Genomic DNA, 12741 nt, shown 5'->3' with positions numbered 1-12741 from the left:
GAATTTGGCATTAACCTTGCTCATGAACCAATTATACAATGTTATATTTTCTAAAACAAGGTATAGCATCTATCCTATAGAGCTGTACAGCACCCTAGTCAGATTAGATTTTGAAATTGTAGTCATCCATTAGCAAAATACAGGCTTTTGGAAAAATACTTATCTTTTCACCTAGAATTATTATGGCAAAAAAAAATGAAACTGCAGTTTGATGGCTTTGCCTATGTCACATATCTACTAAAATCTTCTTTGAATTCAAAACTTCAGAGCTGTTAATGGAAAACCTTAAAAACACTTGATGGTAGAGTGTCACTAAGGTCAAACCAGTACCCCTTTCTCTTTTATTAAGATGGGCTGCTTATCTCTTCACAGTCAATTACAACTCAACTAGCTTGGCTTGGCCTCCTTCTTCAGCATGCAAACACAACAAAACAGAATTACTTCTTTGTGACCTATATTCTTAATTAAAATCCCATATACCATTGACATTATTGGCATTTGGAGCTCTGTCCCCTTCCTGCCACAACCCAAAATTTATCAATAAAAGCAAAAATAGTCTTTAACATGAACATTTTTCTTCTCTCACCTTTTTTCTTCAAATATAATTTGGACTTAGATCCTAAGGAAATCAAAAATGACATGAAGCATTACACAAGGATTTCTCCCCAAGAGCACCTACTCTTACTTTTTAAAGAGTTAACACATTTAGATGAGATAGAGCTTGGAGAGTTTGTTTTCTTGCTAAAACCTGCCAGATGACAACTGCCCATAAGACAACTGGCCAAGACGCAATCTAGCAGGCAGCACATTTTAATTAAAAATCAGTCAATTTCCTACGGTTACTGAAGGTCAAGTGGGGCCAGTTTTAATGCTCTGTTACATGAGAAGAAAATGTTAAAGCATTATGTAAAGCGCATACTGAATTACTGCTTATGCTAATGCTACCTGACCTTTATTCTTTGCTGAAAAGATATGATTGGCCATCTTATCATGAATTTTGAAGGGGGGGGGGGGGGGGGGGAATCAGCCAAATGCTGCTGGTGAACCTTGTTCTCAGGTTGTTTCAATTAAAGCAGTATCTCTTTTCTCTGAGCTGTCCATTTCATCACTTGCCCGCTGAGGCCATAGCTAACACAGGCACACATTCACAGCTCCAGGATGTCTCTAAGGCAGATCAAAAGTCCATATAGCTCAGCCTTGTGTCTATGATAATGGCCAGCAAGACATGCTTAGGGAAATTCTATAAAAAACGTATAAAGATGACTGATACTTCCCTTCTTGCACCCTGCCAGCCTCTGACAACATGATGAAACCAGTAACTTACAGGTGACTAACCCATTACTAAACCAGCATTAATCTGTCCCCAGTGATCCCCAGAGGAATCCTACCTTTTGAGTATTTCCAGACAATGGTAGGAACAGGATAACCCTCTGCAGAGCAGTTGAGAATTACGGCTTTTCCATAGATCCCATCCTGGTCGCTGGGCTGAACCACAAACCTCGGGGGCACTGCGGGAGGAAGCAAGTGCAACTTAACAGGCTGCTCAAAGTGGCAGACCGGTCAAATAAGGAGACATAACATTTCATAGCAGAAAGCAAAAATTTAAACCAGCTTTTTGATGATCCAGTGACACAGTAAATTTGTGTCTGCACGCAATCTCAATGTATTTCTTGCAAGGCACAATAAATGCACCAGTCTGCATAGGATACAAAAGTAAGTTAATGAAAATCTTTCCATAGGAGAGGTTATAAAATGGAGTAACAGGTAAATCATATTGTTGTGGTTAGAAAAGAAAGGTTTTCTAACATATGTTTGGCAGATGTCTAAGAACAAATGAAATTTCCTGTATAGTTTCTTTTCGTAACAGTGAAATAGTAGTAAGCTTTAGAAAAATAGTTATGTAGCATAATACCATTTTTAATAGCAATCAAATCACTTAATGTTAAAATGACAGCATTTAAAACACAATTCCTGATAGGACTTTTCTTTCCAAACAGGTCTAGAAAGGTTCAACACAATTTGCTTGCATTAAGTTGAAGAGATGTCTTACTGGTATAGATGTAAGTGCATCAATGCATATGTATTATCTAAAGCAGCATAAAACCACTGCAGTGAGTCTTCCAGACATAAGCAAGTAAGTATAACAGCTGCTTATCTCAAGGAAAAGCTTTACATGTTCCAAATACAGATACACAGTGAAGAAAACAACTTGTGACAATGTTAGACCTACAGTTTACCATGAAAGCCTAATACCAAATGTCAAAGTCTCAATAAAACCTGCAGATTAGACAAAATTTTGAAAGAAAAGCTGAAAACTGTAAAGAATGCTGAAAACCCCACAAACTTTTAGTGAATATTAAAAATGCTTAATGGTTGTATTAAAGTCAGTTTAAATCACAGATTTTGGCTGACCTCCTGTTTTCTCGTTCAGAACACAAAGGAAATACCTGAGGAAAAAAAGTAAATTATTTGTGTCCTTATCCAGTGTTACTCTTTTTGTCATTTTTTACAGTGCTACAGACAAAGCCTGTAACAGGTGTTTTTTCCTCTCAAATCAAGTACAGCAACACACTCATATCTGATGCATTAACGGAGAAATCCTAACAGTTCCTTGCTTTCCTCTCCCCACTGCAGCATATGCACATGGGGGCACATACACAGCGGATTCACGGATTCACAGCTTCACAGGTCCAGCCAGTGCTGACTTTGTCTGAAAGTTGGGGGAGACAGAAGAAAGGGCCCAACCATCCCTCCTTGTTCTGACCCAAAACCCCATCAGACCCCACCACCTGCCTCAACAGAAGTGCCAGAAATTAAGAAAGGAAGTATGGGAGAAGGCTGTAGCATTAGGATAGGTAAAGCAGCACAGAAGAGGATCATCAGTACAGTGACTATTTGCCCTGGGACCTGAAACGGCTCTTAATGGCCATAAATACAGTACTAGTTATCCATCAGAAACCCTGTGTGGCAGAAGCACAGTAGAAGCTGCAATGCTATAATATTTGACTTTAAAGTTTTTTCAGTGTAAACACTCTCATATTTAACGTAGATAGCACCTCCTATTATACCAGAGTCCCAGGATTTCCTTAAGGAGAAACTTCAGCTGCCAGTGTTGGTATGGACAGGACTGCTAAAAGTTGGAGGTATCTAGACATACTCTTTCCAGGATCAGAGAACCCTCCTCACAACAGCTCGAGTCTTCCTCCCTGTGCCTCCATCTTCCAGACTTCCCTCTATCTTTCTCTTTCCACCTTCATAGATACAATTGTTTTTTAAAAAGAGAAGAACAATCTTCTGGAGAGCTAACAATCCCTTTAACTGGGGATAAAGGGATAACAAACCCTTTCACTATCCTGTAGCTATAATGCTAAGATGTTTATTGCCTAACTACAGACAAAGAAGATCCACTGCTGTTTGGAATGTTGCTAGAAGAAATGGAAGGAACTAACAGTGATAGAGACAAGAGACATCTTTGTACTAGATGATACATTTACTGCTGTCACACATTTCAGCTTTCCAAATGGCTACCACACTGACAAACATATCTCATACGTTAATTCATGACAGGTAAGCATCAAACATGAAATCCCAGCAACAGCAGCTCTGGGCAATCACCCACCCTGTTCTAATTATCTACTCAGAAAAGACATTTGCTTCAGTAAATCTTTTCTCACTGCTCTGTGTTCATTTTATTACCAAACACAAAAGGATTCCTAAGCACTTATTTTCCAAAGCAGGTGAAAAGTACAAATAGTTGCACAAATAGATTTGATATTGTATAAGTCAGCGTGGTGGCATCAGCTTGTTTCACCTGGATAACTGTTAGTTAATTTGTATTCACGAACTGATTCTGAAAAATCAATTACAAGCTGATTATCCATAAAGAAGCTAGACCAGAAAATCCCCACCACAAAACACAAAAACACTTCAGCTGTATTAGTCTTACAGTTGAATGATTACAAATGATGTGATAGAGTGACTGATAATTATTGGCCTCCTCTACCACTGAAAAGTGTGAAGAGTGTAATATCTTTTGAAATCTCTCTAATAATATGAAAATTCTTTGGTTTATTTCCCTTCTCTTTGAAAAACATTTTCTTTATATTCTTCATTTGCTATGGAAGACACTGGCCAGAAGTGCTAATTTTTCAGGAAATAATTTATGTTATTAAACAGGTAGGCATATGCAGGAAGTTCTGGAAATGTTAAGCAAGCTTGCCTAGTATGGAATAAAGGCAATTGGCCTTTAAAATACTATTTGCATTAAAGTTATCTGTTAAAATATTTTTTTTCTCTAATCCTTTTGGGCGTATAAAGAGAAAAATGGATGGATGACGAATGTAAGTGTTAAGAGCATTTCTATGGAAATGCATCCTTCCACATCTTTAATGAACTCACGTAGATGTTCTTTATGTGTTGTGCCTTTAACACTGACAAGCTCTGAACTGGGCTTTTTATCATATTGATTTTACTGTATTTTGTGTGTACATAAAACATAAGTTTTTGCTCAGATTTTCTTGGTGTCCTCATTTTTTTTTAATCATTACTTTCAATACAGAATGACACCAGAATGGCAACTGTGGAAATTAAATTTTGCCATATAAGCTCCAGAACCAGGTGTATGATTAGCAATCATACGGTTTCCTTGTACTGCTCTGTAAACAAAGCATGTTTCAAGCTTGCTTGGCAAAAACTGCCCACACCCAGTAATAGAAACAATTTCTATATTCAGTAAAGCTTTGGCCTTCTTTAGGACTACTTATAAAAATGCCAACTGCTGCTCTGATTCTGAAGACGTGAACCCTTGACACTTAGTCTTAAGATTGCCAATAGAAATCAGAAGAGATGCTACAGGAAAACAAAATTACTCATTCAATGACCTTTCAATTGTTTCTGTATTACTGTCTAGGTAAAACCACAGGATTTTTCTTATAAAATGATTAAAAAGTAAACAGAGGAAACCTTTACATTTGCCTTCCTCATTGATAGTTTGCTTCTCAATTTTATTTCAAATTACTAACTTGTTCAGTGCTATGTGCTACCATATTTTGGAAGACAATGCAGTTAACTGCTTGATCTAGATTTTGATACTTAGCTTTAGATTATAAAACTACATTCAACTTTTCATTGTCTTTCAGGATTTCATTATAAATTTAATTCAAGAAAATTTGCTTACTAAGAAGTTAGTGAAGTTAATTTGTCTGATATGCTTAAGTAGAATTAATGGGGAAAAGAAAACAAGTAATTCTCCTCCTCTCTCTTTAGTTGTAAAGGTGTAGGCCTCCTCTACCCCTTTAGAAGTTAAACACTTTGAAATAGCTCACGAATATGACTGAACAGTTGTACTTTTATTATCACCTTTATTTCAGCAGCACAGTCCCTTGAGCCTGTAAAGGAGGGCATTTAAAATTGTTTTAACAATGAGTTTCTGTTAGGCTCTCTCATTTAATGCAGCCCATGGACCTGTGATGAGAATGAGCTGTTGAGTTGTTTAGTGTAAGAACAATAAGTTGACAGATGTGAACTATTTAATGGCTGAACTCAAAGGACTTAAAAAAGGTGTTTTCAGTCAATATTATGACTAGCAGTCTCAGGCTTTCACAAAGGGAAAATAAAGGATGAGTGTAACCAGAATAAGACGGTGAATGTCATAGCACTGTTTTAAGAGAAGGAAAATTCTTTTATTATCTCCTTGTGTGAAATAATCCTGATAAAACAATACATGCGTTGGTACCCTAAGATACTGCTTACCAGTGTCTTTTGACGCTGAACTGCTCTCAATGATGGACTTTACAAGCTGCTAACAATCAATTTATAAGCGCATACTAACATTCCCTGATTTAATTTTGTGTTAACTGAAGAATCCTTCCTAATTGTGCTTTATGCCAGAGATCAGATGACAAATACAACTACTTCCTGGACTTCAAATCTATGCAAGCGCTTCTGGCTCCCAAGTACAGCGATTAGTACATCACACTGGAGAGAAACTCTGAAGGCTCCTAACACAAGCTCCTCTGGTGGGCTACTGGAGTGAGTTAAGAAATAATCTATGACATCGGCCCAGAATATGATGTTTCATTTTTATATGTAATATTTGTACTTTACATTTAGATCATACTGTCAAAATGATGGAAGAAATTTAATCAGCCAAAGCAACCATTGATGTATTAATGAATGAGATCATTAAACACTGTACTTTAGCAAAGATGAACAGTTATTAAATTTGGTCATTGGACCTAAGGGGTCGATTTAGCTGGTTTAGTGAAACCATTTGCTGTGCAGTTCAAGAAAAAAGATGTACTTTTGTAAAATGAGACAGTGCCTAGTCATCGTGTTGATCAGGTTTGTCTAATGAGAACATTAAATAGGAAGTGAATCTTTCAAGAGTAATCTTCAAAGCCACAGCGTAAACACCAGCAAAGAAAGTAAATGAGTTTCAACACCAGCTGCAACCATGAATCTCTTCCCCCTGCTTTTCTACCACAAACTGCATTTGCTGCATCACACCATCAGCACCACCAAACATCAGAAAAAAGACAGATACTCACTTCCTACCTGGAAGATTCAAGGCTCAGGGCCTCCTCATTGGGTGCCTAACTATCTAATGATATTTGACATTCCTGGCAAGCACAAAATGAAAAAACATTTACACTTAATGCACTAAATGCATTAAGGGGGGTTATTAGGTATTTAAAGACCTTATCTCAAGTTTAACTTATAATGTGTTCACTAACAGGAATTGTAAAATCATTATTTATGCACCCACTGCTGTCTTTGAATTCTCTCTTCTGGCAGTATCTGAAAAATTTTGAACTCATAATACATTTATGAGCTTTTTCTTTTTTCTTACCAATTAAAATCTTTTTCACTGCTTTTTATTTCATAATTACTTCATTCTCATTTTAGGAAACCCGTCAAAAATGAGTAACACATGATAAAGTGTATATAGATTTTTAATCACTCTTCAGAAGACAGCCTTAATGAGTAAAGCCTTAATTAATTCCACATGATGATATAAGTAGTTAACAGAGAAGATATTTTCCTAATTTCTATGGACGACTTTCATGATAGGATCCTACTCTTTCCTTTTTCTTAATAGCATGCCTTGCAAACCAAGAGTGCGGCAAGAAATAAAAGAATTAAAATAATAATGATTTATGAGTATTTGAGAAACCCTTCTATCTTGCAGATTTGTGATGCATTTCCAGAGGGTCTGCAGGCCAGGATCTGGTGGAGCACGAGATTTTGAGAAGGAAAGCCCTATTTTCACTCACCTGGACTGCCAACCTGCAGTCCCTATACGCAGTGAAGGATGGTAGGCTCCTTCCAGTGGCTAATTAATGAGCTTTAAAAAGATACTCCATAAATATTAGAGGAAATCAAGCCTGCTTTTCTGTGGATTTGTATCTCGTCTTTGAGTACAGACTCCAGTTGGAACATTCCTTGTGTTTCCAGAAAAGGGTCACCTGAGTAGATTCTCTGGTGTCTAGTTTACACTCAGTAGAGGTATTTCTAATCAATCAACTCTTTTCATTAAGTGTTTAGGCTTTCAGCTCCACCGGGTGCATTTTCCCCTCTTCCAATCTGTCTGAAACTGGCCAATAAATTGTGGAGAGAAACACCAACAGATCCGTGTCCACAGTGTGCGACTGTCTCATTTCCAGGTCCTCACCAAGAAACCCGTGGCAGAGAGAACTGAGATTGCCCTAAGATCTTCCTTACCCAGGGCTGCACAGCTGCCCCGAGGCTTTCTCCTCTCACTTTCTTTCTCTCAGCAGGCACTTTCCATCTCTTATGTGATGTAAGGAAGCTCTGTGGAAGCTGGTCATAGTCCTCTGGTATTTAAGGCAGGGAAAATACAGCCTCGCTGGCCAGGGGTTTTTAAGGCTCCTTATGGCCACTTGGTTGTTTTTATAGAGCACAAAATAATGGCAACAGCAGTGAAGACTTACCTTTAGGTGTCTACAGATTTTGAGAGACCAGTACTTGTATTTGTTTTGACATTTAATACTCCTGGCAAAATAGTAGAGCAGCTTAGATATGAAAAAAAATAATTTGTGGGAAGAATATAGGAAATCTATTTAACAGACTTACAACTTATCAGAAAAATCTGAATGCTAAAACCAGCAGATATGCACGATCTGACATTAAAAATATGGAGAAAAAAAATCTCAAGTTGTAAAGCTGAAGAAATTTTGTGGCTGTATGAATTCTGCAGAAGTTTGTGTACTCACTAGTAGTTCAAATGAGCCACTTTCTTTGTTCATTTTAAGAATGGACAGGATTTAGATTCCACTAAGTCTACCCATAAACTGTAGAACTGTATGGACTCCCACTTATTTTTGAAACATGACAGCCTTCATTGGTTTTAAGTCTACTTTTAAAGCAAATACAAGGAGAGAAAGAGAATAGAATAGATAAAGAAAAAGGAACTTTGTGGGGAACAGTCATATTTCCCTTTACTTTCCTCTGCCATTCACTGTCTACTCATATCAAAAAGCACAAAATTCACATAAATAAGATATTCCCAGAACACTTCTGTCATTTAGAAAAGCCAACATTTAAGTTTAAAGCACACTGCTGAGAAATGGTCACACAACACAGATTAGAAACAAGAGGAGTTAAAGCACCATTTTTTCTCCATTTATTTGGAGAAATTCCACTTTGTTTAGAAAAAATATTATGTTTCCGTTATATAGATCCTATGAACAAAAATATGAGGAGGGATCAGAAAGCTTGGAGAAGAAACAGTCAGCAGGAAAGCAAGTCTTAAATGTGTATAGATCAGGTTGGATGCAGACGTGTAGTGACCGACAGTGACGACTTCTGACCCATGTGGAATGAGACACTGCTGAAGCAGTTCAGTATGAGGGAAAGTCAGTCCAGGGTTTTGGCAGAAAATTCAGGTCAAACACCATATATTTTTCCCTTTCCCTATGAGTGAGAACTATTATCCCAGGCGCATATGTAAAACTGATTAAGACATTACCATTTAAATTGGCAGAGAGAGGGGAGGGGAGGGAGGCTTAAAGGAGGCTACTGCAGAGCACTAGCTGGGCAGAAAGATAAGCAAGAGTGGAAAAATGAAGTAGCCCTCATAAATGCCTAAAATGTTGCAGGACTAGACTCCAGAAGACTTCTCCTTTCACCCCAAAACAGAGTGAAAAGTCACCCTCTACCATGTCCGTGGGTTTATAAGGACACCCTTCAGGCACACCTTTGCCAAGTTACCTAGGGATTATGCCTTGTGATATATTTTCAAACTTGCTGTGCAAACCATTGACAAAAACAAATTGCTTCCTTTTCTTTCTGGATGTTTTTCAAAGAGTTTTAAATTTTCACTGTTAAAAAATAGGAGTGTTACACTTTTCCCACTTTGCCATCTTCTACCAAGCCATTAGAATCCTCAGAGAAAGAGGGCACATACCATAATCCTGGAAGTAACCCTATTTATTTCTGCCTGTTGCAGATCCCTACATTTTATATTATCTTCTGTAAGTTTACCAAGATAATTCTTAAAGCCACTTAGGGCCTTTTGTCCTCTTTTTTCAGGCTTTCTTTTCCCCCTCAAAAACTCATTTGAAGCAAAGTCTTCTGAACAGATCTTCCTTTTTGAGTCAAATCTTCCCACTGTCCTAGGACTATCCTTAATGGACTGTTCCCTAGTTTTCCCCTTAAATAATGTGTGTGCTTATGGTTTTTATGCTAGTATTCCCAAAACTCAGTAGTGAGTAGGTCCATTGCTTTTCCACTAGTTTTGATATAAATATTACTGTCATGATTTTTTTTTGTAATTTCACTGCTTTTAAGCTTGTTTCAATATTCTTTAGTACAGATGTCTATTACTTTCCCTATCTATCTTGCAGTTCTAAAATAGTCTAATTAACTAAACACATTTAGTTATTCTTTTCCTAAGCTGTTTTTTTAGCTTTTAACTCTATTCATCATTCTAGTAAGAGATTTTCCCCACCTTCTCTTTTGCTGGGAAGTTGACAACCTCCCATCACAACAAACAGTCCACTGGCTGTGTCTGCTTGACACAGACGTGCTACATCTAATAACACCTGAGACAGTACCTGATTTGCAGTTATACTCAGTGCTTTAATTGACAGGAATGAATTGCTGTAGCAACTCTGTATGGTTTCCTATAGGCATTTCATCACAGCAGGGATGGTAGAATGATCTAGGTTGTACAACTGAAAACTCTCTCTGCAAATGCTGTCTATCCTTTTTTCAGCATCAAGACCCATGAGGCTGTAACAGCTCAAGTGAGCCCATGTGCAGGGTTTTCTGCTCTGTGCCCCACTTACCAGGGCAAGCCCTGCCTTTTCCCTAACTTCTCCCTGCCTTGCTTCAGCTGCAGTTTCCCTGCCTCCTGCTCTCAGCAGGCAATTCCTCTTCTGGCAAGCCTTGTGCTGGCCTGACCTCTGTTCCCTGGACACATCCGCTTCTTCCTGTCCTTTCTGGCATTAATTAGTTTTCCATCCTTCTGCAGGGAAGGAGGTCTGGGGAGTCTGCTCTTGCACCTCTCTCCCACCACTGACACAAACACCTCCATTTTCCCCTTGTATGCTGCTGCTGTAATTGCACTTCTGCCCCAGTGGTGGGATGGCAGCTGTTGAAGGCGAGGTATCTCTCTGAAAGGTCTTTTCCACATACAGTGTTTCCTTACTGAAACTATATTCGCATCTACTTCAAGGCAAAATGTTGTGAAGTCAGTATAAGCAAATTAATCATGCTCATTGCTTACTAAACACAAATAAGGAGAAGAACAACACGGAAACAGGAGAGAGCCTTTTCCTGATGAAGTCAACATCAATGCTTTGCTTCTTTACTGACATAATGTTATACGAGAGACTGATCTAAATAAAAAATGGGGATCATCAGACTAAAACAATAACAGAGAGGAATTTGATACAATTTCAAAGGCTTGATCCCAATGAACTGGTTTGTGCCTCACAAAATTTTCCAGGAAGTCAGTCTTGGGGCTCCCCCATCCACCCTGTGCGGGCCAGGGGTTTTGATTAGTTTCAAGACTTTTAGATAGAAACGTTGTATTAGTTTCTGTGCTTCATTGCTCTCTGTTATAAAGAGAGGAATTACCATATTTTCCTCTTTTTTTATACTTCCCATCAAACAGATGTCATTGCAAAATACTGATGAATTCCGCTTAATTGGTGCCCTTCAAACTAATTACATCTACTTACCTCTCACGATTAATTGGCTTTGGTGCTCCACAGCTGCTGCATCATTTCTAGCTATACAGGTATAATTCCCATTGTGCATCAGCGAAAGATTAGAAATCCTTAAGGAGCTGGTGAAGTCGATGTTGTCAATCGTCACCCCAAGGCTGGCTGGGATCGGCCTGCCGTCCTTCTGCCAGGTGATTGTGATGGGCAAATCCCCAGAGACCACCACGCAGGGAATGAAGACCCGCTGCCCGATGGAGAACCGTGGGAACTCAAAAGGCTGAATAAAAGGCGGAACTGAAACAAAAGGGGAAAGAGGAGCTATTGCAGTTACAATCTCATTTCTGAAAAGAACATAATGGAACAGATGTGCAGTGCTGAATATATAAAATCAACACCTTCAATAGCCATAGAGCATTGTATAGCTAAAAAAATCAAATCTTTGGCAAATACCTTTTTTTTCCTTGACTACCCAATGCATAAGCAGAGATCACAACAGTGAAATCCCTGGTTTCTAGAGACACCAGACACCACTGGCAGATTGCAGCAAGATTACTGAGCACCTCCACAAGAAATCACACTGCTAATTTGTGACCGGCCAGGTCTTTCAGCAGCAACACTGCCTGGACAGTCCACGAAGAACTCAGCAGCTTTCAAGATCTAGTGTGAGAGGCATAAACATTCAAGCTGGTGTTTAATCTCTTCTAAGCATATTTTGCTTGGCAAACACTTTTTTTTCTTTCTTTCTTTTTTTAATTATTATTCTGCAGCTGAACTGGAAAACATGAAAGACATGCTCTTGTTTTCTATCATAAGAAAGTATTCGATTTCTTAAAAAAACAAACAAACCAGTTTGGTTTTAGGTACTTTTAATAAAAGCAAAAGAAACAGTGGATTCAATTCAATGAAGAAAGCAAGAATTAATGCAGATGCTTCACTTTCTCCAAGTTGTTGTTGGAACATTTACTAACAATTTGGTAAATTGAGACTCAAATACCAGCCCAAATGAAGGAACCGAAATCTTCTATCCTTCTCAAGGGAGGAATCTAACAGCCAGGGCACTGATCTAAGATAGGTTTCTATCAATCACTCCTGAAAAGACTGTAAAACCAACTTTGCAGGAAGTACTCAAATACTCATTTATTAAAAGAGAAGGTTCCTAGAGGTTATGTACCTTAGATATAGGAGTGCGTTCTCCTATTTTTGCCTGAAAGATTACTTATACATACTCTGTAGTACATTTTAACATCTTTAACAGAACAGATTGAAGGAAACTTACAGCAGAATATTTCTACTGCTGTATATTAGCTAGCCTCAGAAGAAAATGGAGTTGGTGGCTTTATCCAACTGTATTTCTTTTCTCCTTTCTCCCTTTAGCAAATCTAAGGCTGTGTTTTTGCCATACCTGAAACAGAAAAGAATCAGGAAAACTGTTCAAAGTGGCTGCAATGTATGCTAGCCCACTGACTTCCCCAGCAGTATTCTTACTCCTCTGCCAGTGTCCTATTTCTAGGATGCAGGGGTGGCTATTTGTAACCATTATTATGTTAGC

General features: G+C 38.2%; 1 protein-coding gene across 2 annotated transcripts in view; it reads right to left on the bottom strand.

Annotated features, from left to right (window-relative positions):
* The window catches only part of DSCAM (DS cell adhesion molecule), a 470739-nt gene that overhangs the window by 148917 nt on the left and 309081 nt on the right, over window positions 1–12741 (bottom strand). For both annotated transcript variants that reach the window (XM_055802404.1, XM_055802403.1), the window contains exons 9-10: window positions 11208–11486; window positions 1389–1508 (exon numbers count right to left, since the gene is read on the bottom strand). In XM_055802404.1, coding sequence (XP_055658379.1) covers window positions 1389–1508; window positions 11208–11486 — 399 coding nt within the window. The remainder of the gene's footprint in view (window positions 1–1388; window positions 1509–11207; window positions 11487–12741) is intronic.

This window comes from Falco peregrinus, chromosome 4 (assembly GCF_023634155.1).
Source record: "Falco peregrinus isolate bFalPer1 chromosome 4, bFalPer1.pri, whole genome shotgun sequence".
Lineage (NCBI taxonomy): Eukaryota > Metazoa > Chordata > Aves > Falconiformes > Falconidae > Falco > Falco peregrinus.
Note: the sequence above shows the minus strand (reverse complement) of the source record. Positions and strands in the feature narration are given on the sequence as shown.